This window comes from Dama dama, chromosome X (assembly GCF_033118175.1).
Source record: "Dama dama isolate Ldn47 chromosome X, ASM3311817v1, whole genome shotgun sequence".
NCBI lineage: Eukaryota > Metazoa > Chordata > Mammalia > Artiodactyla > Cervidae > Dama > Dama dama.
Genome location: NC_083714.1, coordinates 14842407 through 14864406, shown reverse-complemented (window position 1 = coordinate 14864406; position 22000 = coordinate 14842407). Strand labels below are relative to the sequence as shown.

The following is a 22000-nucleotide window of genomic DNA, read 5'->3' as shown; positions in this document are numbered from 1 at the left end:
AGTAGCAGTTATATGTTTTTGTTTTTTGTTTTTATTTTTGCTTCACCAAGTATGGGAAATAAGCTATAATAAATATAGTTTAATAGTTATTATTATTTACAATCTGGAGTTCATAAAGACAAATAATTGAAGGAATCTTTGCTGATAAGGTTGGGAAGTACTTTCCTTGTAATAGCTGATGCACAGTAGTGTGTAGTCACAAAGAAACAGTCTTTGTGTCAACAAGATGCTACAGTAATTCCAAAAAGACAAACTTTGCAATAGCTGTGGTATGTTGAAGTATCTCATTGGGTATCTTTATAAAATCTGTTAATCACTTTCACAGAAAAAAAAGTCAGTATCACATAGCACTTTAGGAGATAATAATGGCAGAAATCAAAGTGACAAAGGTGGCAGTTAAAACCCCTAATCCTCTAGTATATTGGGGCTGAGGTGCTAAAATGGTCAACATCGTCTGTTTGATTTTTATGGCATTTAATTACATTGATCCCTTTTATTCTCCTATTGCAGTTATACTGAAGCCAGATTGCTGTAGGGAGAACATTTGTTTATGATGGGGATTTTGTGTATTCCAAACCTTAGTCCTTCAGATGGTATAAAGAAATCATGCCTTATCAGGACCCAAGGGAATATAGAGATCATCCAGGTTAACCTCCTCACTACAGATGAGAAATCTGAAGCACAGAGAGTTTGGTGAACTATGATTCAAGAATATTAAACCAATAGATTGCTCAACCGTTGGGCCTCATCAGCAATTACAGTGTAATGTGTACTGCTGGGTTCTTGGCATCACATTAGATGCTTTATCAACAGTTTCTTCCTGACCTGGCCAAGAACTTAATACTCAAATGGAAACACTGGCATCTAGCCTAAAGGGTCCAAAAAGAAACAAACAATTCACTATTTCTTCCTCTTCCTCTCAAGACAAGTCAGTTTATGCATCAGCAATCTTCATCACGTTTTGATGTTTCTTGCTCAGAGCCAATGTCAACCAATGATCATGAGCAGCTGCCAAAGCAGTGATATGGTAGGACTTATAATTTAAATAAATTACTCTGATTTCAGCATCGAAATAGATTAGAGGCAGTAAAGAAGGGCAGGCCAGTGGGGCTAGGATGAAGCTCTTGCTCTGGGAGAAAATTGAAAGAGGACTAGAGGGTTCAAAGAGGCTCAAGGAGAGCCTCATGGGAATAAGAGTGAGAAAGCAAGAAGGATAGGGCATTAATCACATCTAAGGTTTCATAAGTGTAAAATCTGATGCTCATGAGATCATAGTCAAGAGTTTAATCCACATTTAGGTTGGCTATTTTTTACATCTACTTCAACTTCTATTGCTGCTGCTAGAAAAGACTGTATTATTTATTGAGCCTTACATTCTGCCTGCTCTCTGTAAATGGATTAGCTCACTTAATGTTCACCCTATACAACCCTATGAGGTAAGTTCTATTAACTTTCTTTCACAAATGAGGAAATGGGAACTGGGAAATGGTAAGTAGCTTGCCTAAGGTTACAGAGGGTCAGCAGCTGAGCTAAAAAATCCATCTGTTTGATCCACAGCCCATGGTCTTAGCCACCATTTCATGCTCTGCTACAGAAATTTAGGATTTTTACAGTGCAAGTGTGGTACTTCCCAAAGCCCGCATTTGTATCTATTATGCTAAGCTGCCTCCCTAAAATATTTCTCTTGTCTCTAATTTTCTATTTACTTAGTCCATGTGCCCCATTGTGAACCATTTAACATGTCCCTGGACACAACCAGAGATCAAATTGCCAACATTCACTGGATCATTGAAAAAGCAAGAGAGCTCCAGAAAAACATCTATTTCTGCTTTACTGACTATGCCAAAGCCTTTGACTGTGTGGATCACAATAAACTGTGGAAAATTCTGAAAGAGATGGGAATACCAGACCACCTCACCTGACTCTTGAGAAACCTGTATGCAGGTCAGGAAGCAACAGTTAGAAGCAGACATGGAACAACAGACTGGTTCCAAATAGGAAAAGGAGTACATCAAGGCTGTATACTGTCACCCTGCTTATTTAACTTATATGCAGAGTACATCATGAGAAACGCTGGGCTGGAGGAAGCACAAGCTGGAATCAGGATTGCCGGGAGAAATATCAATAACCTCAGATATGCAGATGACACCACCCTTATGGCAGAAAGTAAAGAAGAACTAAAGAGCCTCTTGATGAAAGTGAAAAAGGAGAGTGAAAGCTCAATGTTCAGAAAACTAAGATCATGGCATCCAGTCCCATCACTTCATGGCAAATAGATGGGGAAACAGTGGAAACAGTGGCTGAGTTTATTTTTTGGGCTCCAAAATCACTGCAGATGGTGACTGCAGCCATGAAATTAAAAGATGCTTACTTCTTGGAAGGAAAATTATGACCAACCTAGACAGCATGTTAAAAAGCAGAGACATTACTTTGTCAACTAAGGTCCGTCTAGTCAAGGCTATGGTTTTTCCAGTAGTCACGTATGGATGTGAGAGTTGAACTATAAAGAAAGCTGAGTGCCAAAGAATTGATGCTTTTGAACTGTGGTGTTGGAGAAGACTCTTGGGAGTCCCTTGGACTACTGCAAGGAGATCCAAGCAGTCTATCCTAAAGGAGATCAGTCCTGGGTGTTCATTGGAAGGACTGATGTTGAAGCTGAAACTCTAATACTTTGGCCACCTGATGCAAAGAGATGACTCATTTGAAAAGACCTTGATGCTGGGAAAGATTGAGGGCAGGAGGGGGAGGGGAAGACAGAGGATGAGATGGTTGGATGGCATCACCGACTCAATGGACATGAGTTTGGGTAAACTCTGGGAGTTGGTGATGGACAGGGAGATCTGGCATGCTGCGGTTCATGGGGTTGCAAAGAGTCGAACACGACTGAAAGACTGAACTGAACTGGAAACAATAAGTTTGATTTCTCTGAAAGAACTGTAGAAGATAGTTCTTCCTGTTTTTGAATCAGTTAAGATTGGTCATGCAGCCAAGAGTGAATTGGACTTAGAATTAGTTCTTAGGACTAGACTTTATCTTCTGCTGAGTATATAAGATACACGTACTCCTTGTAGGCCTCTATGTAGAAACTGTCTCACTATATTAATGAGTTTGATATAAAAATATATAGATATCATATTTTCAATACTACCACACATTTACTTTTTTGGTAAGACATGTTCTTTAACGGGCTTCCCTGGTGGCTCAGTGGTAAATAATTCACCTGCCAATGCAGGAGAGGTGGGTTCAATCCCTAGGTCCAGAAAACTCCCTGGAGAAGGGAATGGCTACCCACTCCAGTATTCTTGCCTGGAGAATCCCATGGACAGAGGAGCCTGGCAGGTTGCAGTCCATAGGTTTGCAAGAGTCAGACATGATTTAGCAACTAAACAATGGCTAAACAACAGTCCCTTAGGGCTCAGGAATGGTAACAATGTTACCATTACTGGCAATAATGCTGCCAGAAAAGAAGAGATTCAGAGTTTCTTATAATTTGTCACTCAAAAATTTATCACTAAATTAAAAAAAAAATAGAATTGTGCAAAAATCATGTTATCTCAGTACCTTTTTAAGTATACAGAATGTGGCAATGGGCCAGGTGAGATAGTCTTTAATTACTAGGATTATAAACAGGAACAGGCAATTTTTTGTTCTTTAGCTAGGGCATGATTTTCCCCAGTGTATTCATGGTCATCTAATTTTAAACAGAGCTGTAACACATTATGGGTGTGGGGCCAGGGACCTCAGTGGGTTATAGTCCAGTGATAATGAGGCCACATTTACAAGGCTTAATCCCTGGAAAGGCCTGCTAACTCTCAACTACTCACTCCAACATTAAGTCTAAGCAACTGTTTCCCAGTGTGCACCATTGGTTTCAAGAGGGCCTAGAGAGGAAAAAGGTAGGGAAGACAGGTGGCTTAATACAAACTCATTACTGTGGCTGGAAAAAAAACAACTTGAAGTGCAACCTCTGCTAATGGTGGCTGATTGAATGGTGTCATCATTCTTTACAAGGGACAGCACACAACACAGTGCATTTAAGAGTATTAAGTAGAACTGTGTTTGAGTGTCTCCTGTGGATGCACAGGTCAGCAGTGGACTGCTGCAGGGGCAGGGGCTCTGGATGCAGCATGGGTATGGCATAAGCTCTCTTGGAGGAGATCGCCATTAACCCCAACACAGAGCTGCCAGAACTTACACAGGACTGGGGAAATAGACTCTTAGAGGGCACAAACAGAACCTTATGGGCACCAGGACCCAGAAGAAAGGAGCAGTGACCGCATAAGAGACTGACCCAGACTTGCCTGTGAGTGTCCAGGAGTCTCTGGTGGAGGTGTGGGTCGGTGGTGGCTTGCTGCAGGGTTGGGGGCACTGAGTGCAGCAGTGTGTGCATGGGACCTTTAGAAGGAGGTCTCCATTATCTTTATTACTTCCACCAAAGTTTGGCCTCAGGTCAATTAATGGGGAGGGAATACCGCCCCAACCATCAACAGAAAATTGGATTAAAGATTTATTGAATATGGTCCCGCCCATCAGAACAAGATCCAGTTTTCAGTCAGTCTCTCCCATCAGGAAACTTCCATAAGCTTCTTATCCTTCTCCATCAGAGGGCAGACAGAATGAAAACCACAATCACAAAAAACTAACCAATCTGATCACATGGACCACAGCCTTGTCTAACTCAATGAAACTAAGCCATGCTGTGTAGGGCCACACAAGACGGACGGGTCATGGTGGAGAGTTCTGACAAAACATGGTCCATTGGAGAAAGGAATGGCAAACCACTTCAGTACTCTTGCCTTGAGAACCCCATGAACAGTATGAAAAGGCAAAATGATAGGATACTGAAAGATGAACTCCCCAGGTCGGTAGGTGCCCAATATGCTACTGGAGATCAGTGGAGAAACACCTCCAGAAAGAACGAAGAGATGGAGCCAAAGCAAAAACAACACCCACTTGTGGATGTGACTGGTGATGGAAGTAAAGTCTGATGCTATAAAGAGCAATATTGCATAGGAACCTGAAATGTTAGGTCCATGAATCAAAGCAAATTGGAAGTGGTCCGACAGGAGATGGCAAGAGTGAAGGTCAACATTTTAGGAATCGGCAAACTAAAATGGACTGGAATGGGTGAATTTAACTCAGATGACCATTATATCTACTACTGTGGGCAAGAATCCCTTCGAAGAAATGGAGTGGCCATCATAGTCAACAAAAGAGTCCAAAATGCAGTACTTGGATGCAATCTCACAAACGACAGAATGATCTCTGTTCGTTTCCAAGACAAACCATTCAATATCACAGTAATCCAACTCTATGCCGCAAACAGTAATGCTGAAGAAGCTGAAGTTGAATGGTTCTATAAAGACCTACAAGACCTTCTAGAACTAGCACCCAAAAAAGATGTCCTTTTTATTATAGGGGACTGGAATGCAAAAAAAAGATAAAGTCAAGAAACACCTGGAGTAACAGGCAAATTTGGCCTTGGAGTACAGAATGAAGCAGGGCAAAAGCTAATAGAGTTTTGCCAAGAGAATGCACTGGTCATAGCAAACACCCTCTTCTGACAACACAAGAGAAGACTCTACATATGGACATCACCAGATGGTCAATACTGAAATCAGATTGATTATATTCTTTGTAGCCAAAGATGGAGAAGCTCTATACTATACATCAGCAAAAATAAGACCAGGATCTGGACCTGACTGTGGCTCAGATCATGGACTCCTTATTGCCAAATTCAGACTTAAGTTGAAGAAAGTAGGGAAAACCACTAGACCATTCAGGTATGACCTAAATCAAATCCCTTATGATTATACAGTGGAAGTGAGAAAAAGATTCAGGAATTAGGTCTGATAGACAGAGTGCCTGAAGAACTATGGACAGAAGTTCCTGACCTTGTACAGGAAGCAGGGATCAAGACCATCCCCAAGAAAAACAAATGCAAAAAGGCAAAACAGTTGTCTGAGGAGGCCTTACAAATAGCTGTGAAAAGAAAAGAAGTGAAAGGCAAAGGAGAAAAGGAAAGATATACTCATTTGAATGCAGAGTTCCAAAGAATAGCAAGAAGAGATAAGAAAGCCTTCCTCAGTGACCGATGCAACGAAATAGAGGAAAACAATAGAATGGGAAAGACTAGAGATCTATTCAAGAAAATTAGAGATGCCATGGGAACATTTCATGCAAGGATGGGCACAATAAAGGACAGAAATGGTATGGATCTAATAGAAGCAGAAGATATTAAGAAGAGGCGGCAAGAATACACAGAAGAATTATACAAAAAAGATATTCATGACCCAGATAATCATGATGGTGTGATCACTCAACTAGAGCCAGATATCCTGGAATGCAAAGTCAAGTGGGCCTTAGGAAGTATCACTATGAACAAAGCTAGTGGAATATGGAATTCCAGTTGAGCTATTTCAAATCCTAAAAGATGATGCTGTGAAAGTTCTGCACTCAGTATGCTAGCAAATTTGGAAAACTCAACAGTGGCCACAGGACTGGAAAAGGTCAGTTTTCATTCCAATCCTAAAGAAAGGCAATGCCAAAGAATGCTCAAACTAATGCAAATTGTACTCATCTCACAGGCTAGCAAAGCAATGCTCAAAATTCTCCAAGCCAGGCTTCAACAACATGTGAACTGTGAACTTCCAGATGTTCAAGCTGGATTTAGAAAAGGCAGAGGAACCACAGATCAAATTGCCAACATCTGTTGGATCATCGAAAAAGTGAGAGAGTTCCAGAAAAGTATCTACTTCTGCTTTACTGACTATGCCAAAGCCTTTGACTGTGTGGATCACAATAAACTGTGGAAAATTCTGAAAGAGATGGGAATACCAGACCACCTCACCTGACTCTTGAGAAACCTGTATGCAGGTCAGGAAGCAACAGTTAGAAGCAGACATGGAACAACAGACTGGTTCCAAATAGGAAAAGGAGTACATCAAGGCTGTATACTGTCACCCTGCTTATTTAACTTATATGCAGAGTACATCATGAGAAACGCTGGGCTGGAGGAAGCACAAGCTGGAATCAGGATTGCCGGGAGAAATATCAATAACATCAGATATGCAGATGACACCACCCTTATGGCAGAAAGTAAAAAAGAACTAAAGAGCCTCTTGATGAAAGTGAAAAAGGAGAGTGAAAAATTTGGCTTAAAGCTCAGCGTTCAGAAAACTAAGATCATGGCATCCAGTCCCATCACTTCATGGCAAATAGATGGGGAAACAGTGGAAACAGTGGCTGACTTTATTTTTTGGGCTCCAAAATCACTGCAGATGGTGACTGCAGCCATGAAATTAAAAGACGCTTGCTCCTTGGAAGCAAAGCTGTGACCAACCTAGACAGCATGCTAAAAAGCAGAGACATTACTTTGCCAACAAAGGTCTGTCTAGTAAAAGCTTTGGTTTTTCCAGTAGTCACGCATAGATGTGAGAGTTGGACTATAAAGAAAGCTGAGTGCCAAAGAATTGATGCTTTTGAACTGTGGTGTTGGAGAAGACTCTTGAGAGTCCCTTGGACAGCAAGGAGATCCAACTAGTCCATCCTAAAGGAAATCAGTCCTGAATATTCACTGGAAGGACTGATGTTGAAGCTGAAACTCTAATACTTTGGCCACTTGATGCGAAGAACTGACTCATTTGAAAAGACCCTGATGCTGGGAATGATTGAAGGCAGGAGAAGAAGGGGACGACAGAGGATGAGATGGTTGGATGGCATCACCAACTCAATGGACATGAGTTTGAGTAAGCTTCAGGAATTGGGGATGGACAGAGAAGCCTGGCATGCTGCAGTCCATGGGGTCATAAAGAGTCAGACATGACTGAGCAACCGAACTGAAGTAGAACAAAGAGCATCTTCCATTTCTCCATAAACACCGTTCTTCACATATGCTAATATGTTTCCAATCCCCTTCATCACAAAATCTACTATGAAGCTCATACTACATCTAGTTAGTGCCTCATACCAGTGTTTTGTCTTGTATAGCCCCGAATAGATCCGATGAGGAAGCAAACACTTTGGGGGCAGGTGGTCTTACCCAAAGAATCACTTCTGTAAGCCCTTGAGATACCACTTCTGCTCTTGCAAATATTTTCTCGAACAAAGAAAAACAAGTCAGAGGTTTTATTCTCAGCACTTATCCCTGAGTTCTATGCTGAATACTGCTTTGTCATATTTGCAAAGCAAGCTGTTATTCATCCAGTCCTTGAAGAAACAAATTTCAAAAATATTCGTCTTCCATATGGGAACGTCATGTTACAATAATAAGAAGAGATAAGTCTGCAAAATACTTAATGTGATATATTTGTTTGCTTAAGCATTAAAACTAAAGTTAATTTAGAGGGATGGGGACTGGGAGGCTTCCAAAAAATGTTTGTTTGCAATTACTGACGAACTGGTCATATTCTACATGATATGATTGGCAAAGATCCAGAGAGTAGACAAAAATTTCTTTGCATCAGATATACATCTTTATGCATAGGAGAAAATGATTTCAAGAAATCCTCCCATTGTCACTTGCTGACAAATTGAGCTGCATGGCTGATCTAATATGTGAAGAGACACGACATACAACAAAGATACTGTGGTATAGTACAAACATGGATTATATTGGCCAATGGATTCTTCAGGATAGCCTTCTCTTTTGACACATAATTTCTTGTTAGAATATCTTTCTTAAACATTTTTTCCTTTGAAAATCAGTGTGGGGACAGTTTTCATTATTGTACTAAAACCCCACATATTTGAACATGGTTGTGTTGGCAAGAGTGTGGACAAAGAGGCACCCTCATACATTGTTGGTGGGAGTGTTAAATGGAACAACCTCTCTGGAGGGCAACTTGGAAATGAAAAATATACTTATCTTTTAATGTAACAATTCCACTTTTAGGATTTTATCCTAATGATAAACTTGCATATGCATGAAATGGCTTATTTGTTTATAGTAGCAAATATTGGAAACAAGTTAAATGTCTATCAATTTGGGCCTCGTACATCTAAACAGCAAAACACTGTGCATCTGTTAAAAAGAATGGAGCACCAAGATGGAACCATCTCTAAGACATAGGCACATGATAGCAAAGGAGATATACAGTGTGTTAACATTTGTGTTAAAAATATATGCACAGCCTGCACCTGCATACACACACACACAGAGAAATGCACCATATATCCCAAATGCAAGGTAAGGGGTTCTCTCCCAATTTTTCCCTCAGAAAAAAAGGGAATGGCCTTTTATTCATATCCTTATAAAATTGTTTATGTAATATAGTAATTCTCCATACCCATTTATTTTTATCTACAAAGTACAGTTTAGGAGAGACACAGTAAGTGGAAATATTCTCAGTCAATGCTGGTTTTGGATGCTCATAAAGAGTATCTGTCAGAATTGGAAAGAAAGGATGTAAATAAATTATTTCTTAAGGAAATTAATTTCTTAAGGAAATTTCTTAAGGAAATAAATTATTTCTTAAGGAATTCTTAAGGAATGACCTCATAAATGCAGGTGTTAATATAAAAACAAACTTTTTAAAGGTCACTTCCAAGCTTAATGCAACTTAAATGGGAAGGAAATCTATGAAAGAGGGGATATATGAATATGTATAGCTAAATCATCTTGCTGTATAGTAGAAACCAAAACAACACTATAAAGCAATTTTACTCTAATAAATTTTTTTAATTTAAAAAATAAACCAAAAAACAAAATGAATGCAATGAAAAGGGCTCCCAGTAGGTAAAGACGGGACAGTTTGACCATCAAAAACAGTAATAGATGAATTGAAACGGACTGAAAACATAAAAATCCCATGAGTTTATAAAGATTTTTTTAAATAAAAGAGAATACTTCCCTCTCCTACTTAAATCAAAATACCTCTCATTGGACACCTTTAGAAGTAGCTTGAGTACCAACATGTTATACTGAAAAATGGCAATTTAAAAATTAAGCATGTATCTTGACTTCCCTGCATGAGCTGTATTTCAAGGTAACCAAAGACTCCCCAGCTAGAGAGACAATGTTCTTTTTAACATAAGTATTTTAACCGATAAGTGTAGATGGAATGTTAAAATTTAAAAAACAGCCATTCTGTAACCTCTAATGAAATAATTGATTTGGGCAATAATTATCAATAGATGGAACCATTAGATGAAAGGCTGATGACAAAATTTGCATTGGAGGGGACAATCACCCAGTGAGTCTTTTGATCTACTCATCACTAAAACATGGGACAATCAGACACTGTACCTCTTGATATAATATACTATGAAACACAGAGCACCACCAACAAAGAAATCTTACCCCAAACTGAACCTGAGCCTAATTAAGCATCTAGATCTAACTTTCATTTATAGGAAATATAAGAAATATGGAAGCAAGGTAAATGGAATCAAATATAACCAATAGACAAATCCACGAAGTGCCTATACAAGATGCTGATGAGTTTGTTCAGTAAGTAAATGGCAGCAGTAAAAGAAAGGGGATGCTTTAGAGCAGGGTACCTAGGCCATGGACTGGTACCAGTTGGTGGCCCATTATGAACTGGCTTCATAGCAGTTTAGTGGCAGGTGAGCAAGTGAAGCTTCATCTGTATTTACAGCTTCTCCCCATCACTTGCATTACCACCTGAGCTCTGCCTCTTGTCAGATCAGCGGGCACCATTAGATTCTCACAGGAGTGCAAACTTACTGTGAGCTGTGCATGCAAGGGATCCAGGTTGTGCTCTCCTTATGAGAATCATCCTGAAACTGTCCCCTCACCACCAGTCTGTAGAAAAATTATCTTCCATGAAACAAGTCCCTGGTGCCAAAAAGGTTGGGTACCGCTGCTTAGAGTACAGAGATTTAAGAGACACAACCAAATGTGATATGTGAACCTTTTTGGATACTGATTTGAACAAATAAATCAACTTAAACTTCTGTTACGTTTTTCAGACTTACACAAGAGTAGAAAAAATTGCATGGGACCTCCCATATTCTTAACACCCAAATTCAACATTTATTATTATTTTTAATGTAATCACCATGCCATTATAACATGTATAAAAATTTAACATCAAACACCCAGTTGATAATCAAGAGTTGACCATTTGTCTCAAAAATGCAGTTTTTATGGAAAGTGAAAGTGGACTTTCCATAAATGAAAGTGGACTTCTATAAGTGAAGGTGGACTTTCCACAAAAACTGCATTTTTGAGACAAATGGCCAATTCTTGATTATCAACTGGGTGTTCGATGTTAAATTTTTATACATGTTATAATGGCATGGTGATTATATTAAAAATAATAATAAATGTTGAATTTGGATGATAAGGATATGGGAGGTCCTATTCCTATACAATTTTCTCTACTCTTGTGTAAGTCTGAAAAACATAACAGAGATTTTTAAAAGTGATATAGTATAGAGTTATTGTTAAGATCTAAATCTACACCTACAGGATAGATTCAGAAGACAATCATCTTAATGTCATATAAACGGGTAATTGTAACTAGGAATAAAATATCCAGGGTCAGAGTCATATGTAGATTCAAAAATATTTCCTCTCAAAGATCTTAGATGGAAGTCAGATGATGTACTTGGTTAACTGCTGGGGGACTCAAAAAGGGGGCTCCGGGATTAGAAAAAACAATAAAGATGCATGGGCAGATTTTGAATTACACCGCTTATGAATTGTTGAGAGTAGAAAAATGTCTCCTAATTTATACATGATTTTATATAATGTGTGGTTTTAAATATGTAAATAAGGGTGAATTAACAAGTTAAACATCATAAGTAGACACCATTTATTCATATATCTAATACTTTGTGTATTCAGGTGAGTAAAAAAACAGTGTCAACTAATATTTGAGCATATATAATGTGTATTAGCACACATGTACACATGTGTATGTGTTTGTGTAAGTGTGCAGAGATTCTGTGAAAATATAAGAAATCATAAATAACTTGTTTCTGGACGTTTCCTTCATGCAAGGTGACTGAGAGGCTGAGGGGAAAGGGTTGGAGGGACACTTACTTTTCACTGTCTACTCCTCTGTATCTTCTACCATGTCCAAGTACTACCTACTTGAAAAGAATTAAGCTCAAACAAAGAAAAAACACAGTATTGCTTATATCTCTCAATGTGTTTCATAACATAGCCCTGACTGATCTTTCTAGCATTATGTCCTGTTAACTTCCCTGCCAAAATATACTTTTGACTGTCTATAGAATTGGAATTCTTGATTTAATTCTTCTAGTCTTTTCAGTATGCATTCATCCAATACTTGTTGAATATTTACTCTATGCCAGACATTATTGCAGGTCCTAGGGATATCAAAATGAATGAAACCTACAGACTGAAGCAGGTGTTCACTTGGTCTTTGTCAACTGAAACTTGCTATAATCTCTACTTGTTAAATCCCAATATTCAATCGCATCCTCCTCGAAGAGTTCTTCATCATACCTGTCCCCTGGCTATAAACGATTTGTCCCCTTCTCCCTGTCCCCATAGCTCTTAGTAATTATTTATAATAATTACTGTATTTTGCTAACTGTGGGTGTGACTTTTACCCCTAAAAATAACTATCATTTCTGGAGCCCTTCACTATGTGCTACATACTGTGCAAAGCACTTTAAATATCTTCTCTCATTCATTTCTCACAACCTTATAAGGTATGTGAATTCTGCTTACTATGACTGAGAACTGGTGCTTAAACTAAATACCTTGCCAATAGCCTTCTGACTTCAGAATCTGGGCTTTCTTTCTTTTCAAACTTTCCAAATAGTCCCCCTTTATTTCACCGTGGATTTCAGAATTTCAACCAATTTTATATGTCTAGACAAGCTAAGATATAAGTGATGTAGACATGCCCGTGCAGATCTAAGCTGGAGGATTCAGAAGGACATAGAAAAGATGTTAGGGCTGCAACAGCCAGAGAGCAATTTGTGAGGGAGATGACAGTGAAGAAAAGAAGAGTGTGTGGATAAAGACGGGGGAAAGGTAGATGCATCTGGGAGTGAGGCGGTCCAGCTTATTTCTTAATACAACTCTCCATTTCTCTGTGTTAAATGTTCTGAGAGCTAGTAAGGTCTCTGTTGACTCCTAGAACCTAGTTCTTAACAACTACTCTGCATTCCACATAGTAGACCCTTGACAAAAGCTCGCTGAATGAAACACGTTATTTGTTAAACTGGATCCAAACCATTTCCTCTGAGCTGCTTCCTGAAAAATATTTTTCTATTAAAATGTTGAAGAGAAAACAAACAGAAACTTGAAAGAGAAAAAAGGTTTATTTTCAGTGCACTCTCGTTTAAGGAAAGACGTTAAAATGAATTCAAATATATTAATGAGAAATCTGTTCGAACAGCTGCCATGTTCACGAATTCAGCCCTCTGTTACACAGCTACTGCTTATTCAGGAGTTGCACAGGTGAGCCAATGACGGCTGTTGACTGAAAATCAATATTTAATTTTGGTGTCTCACCCTACCTCATTTATTAAACAAGTTCTTTTCTATAACTATCCTAGACAGTGAAGATGCTTAAATCTCCACCAGATATATTTCTGAGAAACTCATAGTCAAGTTAATGATAATTTGTGGGGTACCAGTCCTGTTTTCTTTTTGTTTCTTTTTAAACTATACATACGTCTGCTCTAAATACTTAGATTTGATAACCACTTATAGGATACTTTTCACAGCAAATCTGATCAAATAATGTCATTTTTAGCCTTCAAGTCACAGCTATGGCCTCAAATGATTGGACATGCAATTCTGAATTTGATTTATGAGAGATGAAGTCCAATACTCTGGCCCCAGGCCTGAATGCTGGGAGAGCAGGAACCCATACTGGAAAAATTTTCATTTTCCAAGTAGATGAGGGTGATTAATGGAGAGGTTCCTCTCAAATCTGGCTCCCAATAGTAAGTTGTTGTGCTCCAGGGAGCTAAAAATGGAATACTGGGGCTGATTATTCCTAGCACCAAATGGTTACTGACACAGGTTTGAATGTCACCATCATAGTAGGTAAAGCAAAACAATTTTTTAAAAAACCCAAACTCTATAAGCTTAAAAAGAAAATAAAAACTCTATACATTGATAATTGTTGTTTAGTCTCTCAGTCATGTTTGACTCTTTGTGACACCATGGATTGTAGCCTGCCAGGTTCCTCTGTTCATGGGATTTCCCAGACAAGAATACTGCAGTGGGTTGCCATTTCCTTCTCCAGGGGTTCTTCCCAACCAGGGATCAAACCTGCATCTCCTGAGTTGTAGGCAGATTCTTTCCCACTGAGCCACCAAGGAAGCCCATATATTGAGAGTAGAATCTAGTTTATCTAATTTGGGCCAATATTTCATGGGAAAATCCATTGAGAGCAATTTAAGTAAAAGGAAAATTAATTTAAGTGTTTTTTCCCTGGTCTAGACAGAAATAAATCCATATTTTGCTAATTCCCTTTAAAATTAGGAAGAGAGCAAAAATCTACTCAAAAATGAAAAAAAAATGAGTTTATTAAATAAATGATAGAGTAAATAAATAGATTTAAGTCACTAGCTTACATCTTTAATAGCTATGTAAATACATCTTGATTTTATATGATGACCATTTTAGTTGGGTGTGTATGTGAAAATGGGCAGAAGGTGAAATCAACATGGATAAAAAAAGACAGATATGTGACACACACAAATAACCATAAAGCCAAAGGAGAATGTGAGGCTGATCTGGTCATTATGAGAAACAGTTGAAGACACATTCGAAAAAAAAGAGAGGGACAGAAGGAGCTAGAAAGACATGCATATACTCAGGAAAAGACAGGACAGAAGAAAGGGAGAGCTAGAAAGACATTTTTATTAGTTCAACAAATATTTATTGGGGCAAAAACAGATCCAGAGAAATGGGGAAAGCAGACAGGGGAAGCTATATAAATCTCTGAGCTTGGCCAAATGAACTCTGGCTGTTGATTAAAACTGTTTTAGGGGGATTTGCTAAGTACAAAAGGACTATGCTAGACAATAAAAGGCTATAAAAAGGATAAATCAAAAAGAGTCCTGGGGGAAGGGTGGGAGGGAGGCTCATGAGAGAAGGGAGATACATACATATATACATATATATGTACTTATGGCTGATTTATGCTGTTGTATGGCAGAAACCAATACATCTTTGTTAAGCAATTATCCTCCAATTAAAAATTAAAATTAATAAAAAAAGAATGCAGAGAAAGGGATAGGTTTGGGGGAACCATCAATATTTAGGCAATAGAAAATGTAAAACCAAATAGCTTGGGGCCAATTCGACTCCTCCCTGTAAAATAATACTGGTTAGAGCAAATTAATATTTTGAATATGAAGCCTAATCAAATATAACTGTAATAAAATTAGGTAAATTGAGAACTCCCCCGCCCCCCCAAAAATGACTCCCTACCCTCTAAGGGCTTATTTAAAAGCTGAATGTGGTCTGTGAGTGAACTATCTGCCAGTTTCATCATTCTTGATAATGATGAACTTGTTGGGACGTTAAATCTTTCTGCAGTGGCAAGCACGATTTCTGCTTTGATTTTTCATTTTAGATTGCAAAAGCTTTAAAAGGTATGCAGAAATAGAGAACTCTCCTTTTGCACCTTCAGAGGTTAGAAGCACAAATACCATCCTGGAGGGGAAATCTCTTTGGTATGCAAAATAGCTTGGCAGCCTAATCTTTGTTCTTGGAGAAATCAGTCTTGCTTTATTACCTGGTATCTGGGAGATATTTAAAACCATCTCTTACTTTTTTCTTTTCTAAATTCAGCGATGTTTTTGGCTCGGTTGGGTCTTAGGGATAATAAGGAATCAAAACAAAATTATAACATCTTTCATGCCCCAAAAGACAACTCTGAACAAAACACTTTATGAACAAATAAAAAGCTCCCATTTAAACCTACAACTAGGGCAGTGTTGTCCATTAAACATATTAACATGTGCCATATTTTAAATTTGGGGGGAAACCATATTTAAAAAAGCTTAAAGGTGACATTAATATTAATAACATATTTTACTTAACACATATTAAAATATCAATTCAACATATAATAAATATAAACCTTATTACTATGGTGTTTTGCATCATTTATTTCATAGTAACTTTTCGAAATCAGGTGCCTATTTTATAATTACAGTATATCTCAATTTGGACTAGTTACATTTCAGGGGCTCAATAGCCACATGGCTACCATACTGGACAGCAAAGATCTGGAATGCTATTTCTCTATGGATTGTGTATCACTTTGCAATGTTAGCTCCATCAAAGAACCCAATTCAATTAAAATAAAATCTAAAAGGTAACTTTTCCCTTTCAAGTTCCCTTAGTACATAATATTGTGTTTTTTAACCTGCCTTATGGTGTTAACCTTTTGGACAAAAAGAAAGTGAGTTAAGGTTTGTATTGATACATGGACTTGAGAAGGCATAGCTTCCTAACTTAAATAAAACAACCAGTTCACTAGAAGCTAAGAAGGAAAACTCCAGGTGGGAAATAATGGCTACAGAAGCCAATCCTGCCCTACACTTTGGTGAATTGAGTAGGCATGTCACCCAAGGTATCCTATTTAGCCTGTTCAAGCATTCATCACTATAGATTATAAATTCCTTGAAAGCCCACACTATCATTAGCAAGCTCTGTTTCTCCTGCACTTAGCATAGTGCCTGGCACATAGTTGGTATTCAATAAATGTGTGAACAAATAAATTTATGCAAATAAATAGCTCTCATTTAGTCTAGACACATTTGAAGTGCTCCATAGCTTCCCTGATATCTCAGTTGGTAAAGAATCCGCCTGCAATGCAGGAGACCCTGGTTCGATTCCTGAGTTGGGAAGATAAGCTGGAGAAGGGATAGGCTACCTACTCCAATATCCTTGGGCTTCCCTTGTGGCTCAGCTGATAAAGAAATGCTGGAGAGGGCGTGGAGAAAAGGGAATCCTCTTACACTGTTGGTGGGAATGCAAACTAGTACAGCCACTATGGAGAACAGTGTGGAGATTCCTTAAAAATTGGAAATAGAGCTGCCATATAACCCAGCAATCCCACTCCTGGGCATACACATGAGGAAACGAGAACTGAAAGAGACACGTGTACCCCAATGTTCATCACAGCACTGTTTATAATAGCCAGGACATGGAAGCAACCTAGATGCCCATCAGCAGACGAATGGATAAGAAAGCTGTGGTACATATACACAATGGAATATTACTCAGCCATTAAAAAGAATACATTTGAGTCAGTTCTGGTGAGGTGGATGAAACTGAAGCCTATTATACAAAGTGAAGTAAGCCAGAAAGAAAAACACCAATACAGTATACTAATGCATATATATGGAGTTTAGAAAGATGGTAACAATAATCCTATATGCAAGACAGAAAAAGAGACACAGATGTATAGAACAGACTTTTGGACTCTGTGGGAGAAGGCGAGGGTGGGATGATCTGAGAGAATAGCACTGAAATATGTATATTATCAAGTGTGAAACAGATCACCAGTCCAGGTTGGATGCATGAGACAAGTGCTCAGGGCTGGTGCACTAGGATGACCCAGAAGGATGGGATGGAGAGGGAGGTGGGAGGGGAGTTCAGGATGGGGAACTCATGTAAATCCATGGCTGATTCATGTCAATGTATGGCAAAAACCACTACATCATTGTAAAGTAATTAGCTGCCAACTAATATAAATAAATGAAAAAAAAAAAAAAAAGAATCCACCTGCAATGTGGGAGACCTGGGTTCGATCTCTGGGTGGGGAAGATCCCCTGAAGAAGGGAAAGGCTACCCACTCCAGCATTCTCTCTGGCCTGGAGAACTCCCTAGTCCATGGGGTTGCAAAGAGTTGGGCATGACTGAGCAACTTTCACTTTTATACAGACAAATGTTAGTGGTTACCACATAGGATAGTGCAGATGTAGACCATCTCTACCATCCTGGAAAGTTCTACTGGACAGCACTGTCCTAGAGCAATGGGCAGGACTACTATTTGACTTGTTAAGTTTTAGGGGACCTCTAGACACCACAAAACTCTTTTTAAATGAGCAAGTGAGAATACCAGTGACATCAAATGATGAGGAATGAAGCAAGAGCACGAACAGGTATATATTTTACTCTCTAGAAAGTTCAAATGCATCACCATTATGGTTTCCATTGGAAGAAGACACTGCCATATATTTCTCCCTGAGTTTCTGCCTCCCTCTTAGGGTCTTCTCACCTTGATTCCCACCAGGCACAATCCCCGAGTGTCCCTCTTATCCTCTAGTCAAAATGTCTAATGAATCCTTTCCCTCATTTCCTGACATAAGTTGGCAATTTCAAAAGACACGTTAGTACAAAAGTTGGGCGGGGCAGAGGGAGAAAGAAATAAAATATAAAAATCACAAAAAATAGTCCAACTTATATACAATATATAGTTTTCTGAACCTAAGAATCCCAGGAAAAGCAGTGAGGTGGCTGAAGAAATCCTACATTCTCTTACCTGAAAAGACTCCATTAGCTGAGGGGATAGCACAATTTTGCAGGTACATCAGCTGTATCCCTTTCTTCCCAGCCCTGGTCTCAGTCAGGAGACCTCTGGGGTGCCATCTTGGTTCCTGGCATACAGGAGTTGGTATACCTAAATATTGTATTGGCCAAAAAATTTGTTTGGGATTTTGTGTAACATCTTATCAAAAACCCAAACGAACCTGTTGGCCAACCCAATATCTTGTCTCATTTCCCCTTAAAGGACACCCCTTTAGAATGCTTCATTTCTCTTTAAACAAAACATTTTCCTATTTCAAAGCCAGTTGCCTACTCAGGCACTCCTGCTTAGTTTCACATCGAGGCTTGAGAAACATTTCTATTTACAGCTGACTTGTAGAACTGGTGACTCCCACCTTTAACTCCAGTGAATGATCTAACCCCCTGGTTTCCAGGTCTAGCTGATGGGTCAGGATTATTTGAGGAAACGGCTCCAAAGTTCAGGTTACTAGGCCCCACTCCAGACTTCTGAACCAAATCTCTGGCAGCAGGGCCATTCTTATAAGCATACTGGGTGAAAATGATGAACTCCATCCCATTCAGGGATTACTAATCTATTTCTTCCTTACTCAATCCATCAACTCTGCCCACCTCTAGATCATTCAATAAGGACCTTTCCCACCACCTGTCACTTTGCAGTTTGACAATGAAACAGGATCTTAAGCATAATATCCATACAGATGTAGAGGGGGGCAGGAGTTTTCCTATAAGCTAATGTGCATGCAAGCATGCACACAGGGTTTTCATGTATATAATCACTTACCCTTGACCTATTTTTTCAAATCTTGTGTATTTTTTCTTTGGGTCACCAACACTTACAATGCTTCCTGAGGGGAGGGAGGGAAGAAAGAGAGAGAGACATTTAAATTGATTGATTTGCCTCTATTTAATACTAAAATTTAAGATGCTAGAGCCAATGACAAAATGTTAGAGAAACATTTTCATACGGTTTCTAAAATTTATATGGATAATGATACATTTTATTAAAGTAATAAACAGTAATATATTAATTAAACTAGTAGTAATAACCCAGATGCTTATACTCAAAATTGATGATGTTTGGGAAACAAAAAGAACTAATCATAACCCAACATTTATAAAAAAGTTCTCATAAAAGGATACTGTAGATTAGGAGATAAAAACATCTAAGGACTTGAACACAGTATTTAATAAAATCACTAAGTGAAGTTGAGTAAATTCAATTCTGCAGCACATTCAGTTCTGCTGGGTAAATATCTCTTGAGCAATTAATATGTACCCAATACTATACTAAGGGCAATGGGGGATGGGGAAGGGTCTAATAAAGAACACAGTTTAGTAATGAGGCTTGTTGTTTTTTTTTAAAAAAAACATACATTCCCCAGACACCTGAAAGTAATATAATATTGTAAGACAATTTTACTTCAATTAAAAAATTGTATAATTATAAAATAAAATCCTAAAAATCTCCACACATCCTTGAACCTAGGACCCTGCTAGCATTCAAAACATTGTTAACAGTTTAACTGAGATATGATTTCCATACCATTAAGTTCACTCATTTAAAGTGCACAATTATTACCATCTTTCTAAATTCCATATATATGTGTTAGTATGCTGTAATGTTCTTTATCTTTCTGGCTTACTTCACTCTGTATAATGGGCTCCAGTGGAATTTAGAAAGATGGTAATGATAATCCTATATGCAAAACAGAAAAAGAGACACAGATGTACAGAACAGACTTTTGGACTCTGTGGGGGAAGGCAAGGGTGGGATGTTTCAAGAGAACAGCATGTATATTATCTATAGTGAAACAGATCACCAGCCCAGGTGGGATGCATGAGACAAGTGCTCAGGGCTGGTGCACTGGGAAGACCCAGAGGAATCGGGTGGAGAGGGAGGTGGGAGGGGGGATTGGGATGGGGAATACATGTAACTCCATGACTGATTCATGTCAATGTATGACAAAACCCACTGCAATGTTGTGAAGTAATTAGCCTCCAACTAATAAAAATAAATGAAAAAAAAAAGTGCACAATTAAATGGCTCTGAGTAAATCTTTAGGCTTGCACAAATTTCTAAATTTTACCATAATCTGATTTTAGAACATTTTTATCATCCTAAAAAGAAATCTTGTATGGGTTAGCAGTCACTCTGGATTCCCTCTTTGCTTACCAATTCATCCCCGGGCAAGCACTTATCTATTTACTGTTTTTGTTTCAAACACTGTGGAATAAGTTGACAAACCACACAAGAAAACCATTCATTTATCCTATTTGGCTCTGGGAAAAAATACTGGTTTTACAAGTTCAAAATATCAAATCCACTACTCAGAGGATCAATACTTGCCATTACTCAGAATGAATCTAAAGGAATTCTAAAGGAAATCTAAAGGAAATCTAAAGGAAATGACATCGACTCTTCATTGCAATGCTCAAATAGGTACAGGAAAATTCTGTGCCATAGCAGCATCATGGGAATAAGTTTGCAAGAGGACAACTTTGAAGGAAATCATTTACCTGGATACTTTCAGCTCTCCTTTTTCTCTCTGAACCACAGTATCAGTATCAGTACTTTTAAATTATCTTAAACATCAGTATCATTACCTTTAAGTTATATCTTACTAACATGGCTCCTATTCAAAGAAGTGTGGAATCAGTAAAACAAGATTTATACACATGATCTAATTATGGAGTCTATCTGCTAATTGTCACTCTTATCCATTTTCTCCTCTTCATGCCCATGGCCACTGACATTGTTTAGGCCCTCAATATCTATTGTCCAAACATTTGTCCTAGTCATTACCTAACTCTAAACTCTGCCTTCTCTAATTCCTTTTCCACAATGCCTCTGGAATAGGGTAACCATACAATTCATAAACCAAGACTGTCTTGGGTAAACTGAGATGTAAGGTCAGCCTACTTCAGAGTGATTTCACTCCATTATCCATAAATCCTCAAAAGTTCCTCCTTACTACAGGATCAAGTTCAATTTTTTTGTCTGGCATAGAAGGCCCTTTATCATCGAGCAGCATCTAGCTCCTACCCAATCAAGCCTAACCTTATATTATTCCTCTCCTTTCCAAGCTTCCTAGCTTATATCCTAGTAACACCATCACTATCCAAGGCTCTGGTCTTTGGACATGCTCCCCCTTTCCCTTTCTTATCAATTCCATGAATTCCTATTTATTATGTAAGTATAATATCAAGTCATCCCTTGTGAATTCTTCTCTGATCCTTCTAATGAGACTTGTGTGCGTGCTAAGTCATTTCAGTTGTGTACAACTCTGTGTGACCCCATGGACTGTAGCCCGCCAGGCCCCTCCTCTGTCCCTGGGATTCTCCAGGCAAGAATACTGGAGTGGGTTGCCAAGCCCTCCTCTAGGCGATCTTCCCTACCCAGGGATCGAACCCGCTTCTCTTACATCTCCTGCATTGGCAGGCAGGTTCTTTACCACTAGCACCACCTGGGAAGTCCCATACATGCTTCTTTCTGAGGGCCAGAACGTTGTCTTT

At 38.6% G+C, this 22000-nt stretch overlaps 1 protein-coding gene across 4 annotated transcripts in view; it reads right to left on the bottom strand.

Annotated features, from left to right (window-relative positions):
• Positions 1 to 22000, bottom strand: part of PAK3 (p21 (RAC1) activated kinase 3) — a 127788-nt gene that overhangs the window by 34360 nt on the left and 71428 nt on the right. For all 4 annotated transcript variants that reach the window (XM_061137883.1, XM_061137881.1, XM_061137880.1 and 1 more), the window contains one exon: positions 19269 to 19332. In XM_061137883.1, coding sequence (XP_060993866.1) covers positions 19269 to 19332 — 64 coding nt within the window. The remainder of the gene's footprint in view (positions 1 to 19268; positions 19333 to 22000) is intronic.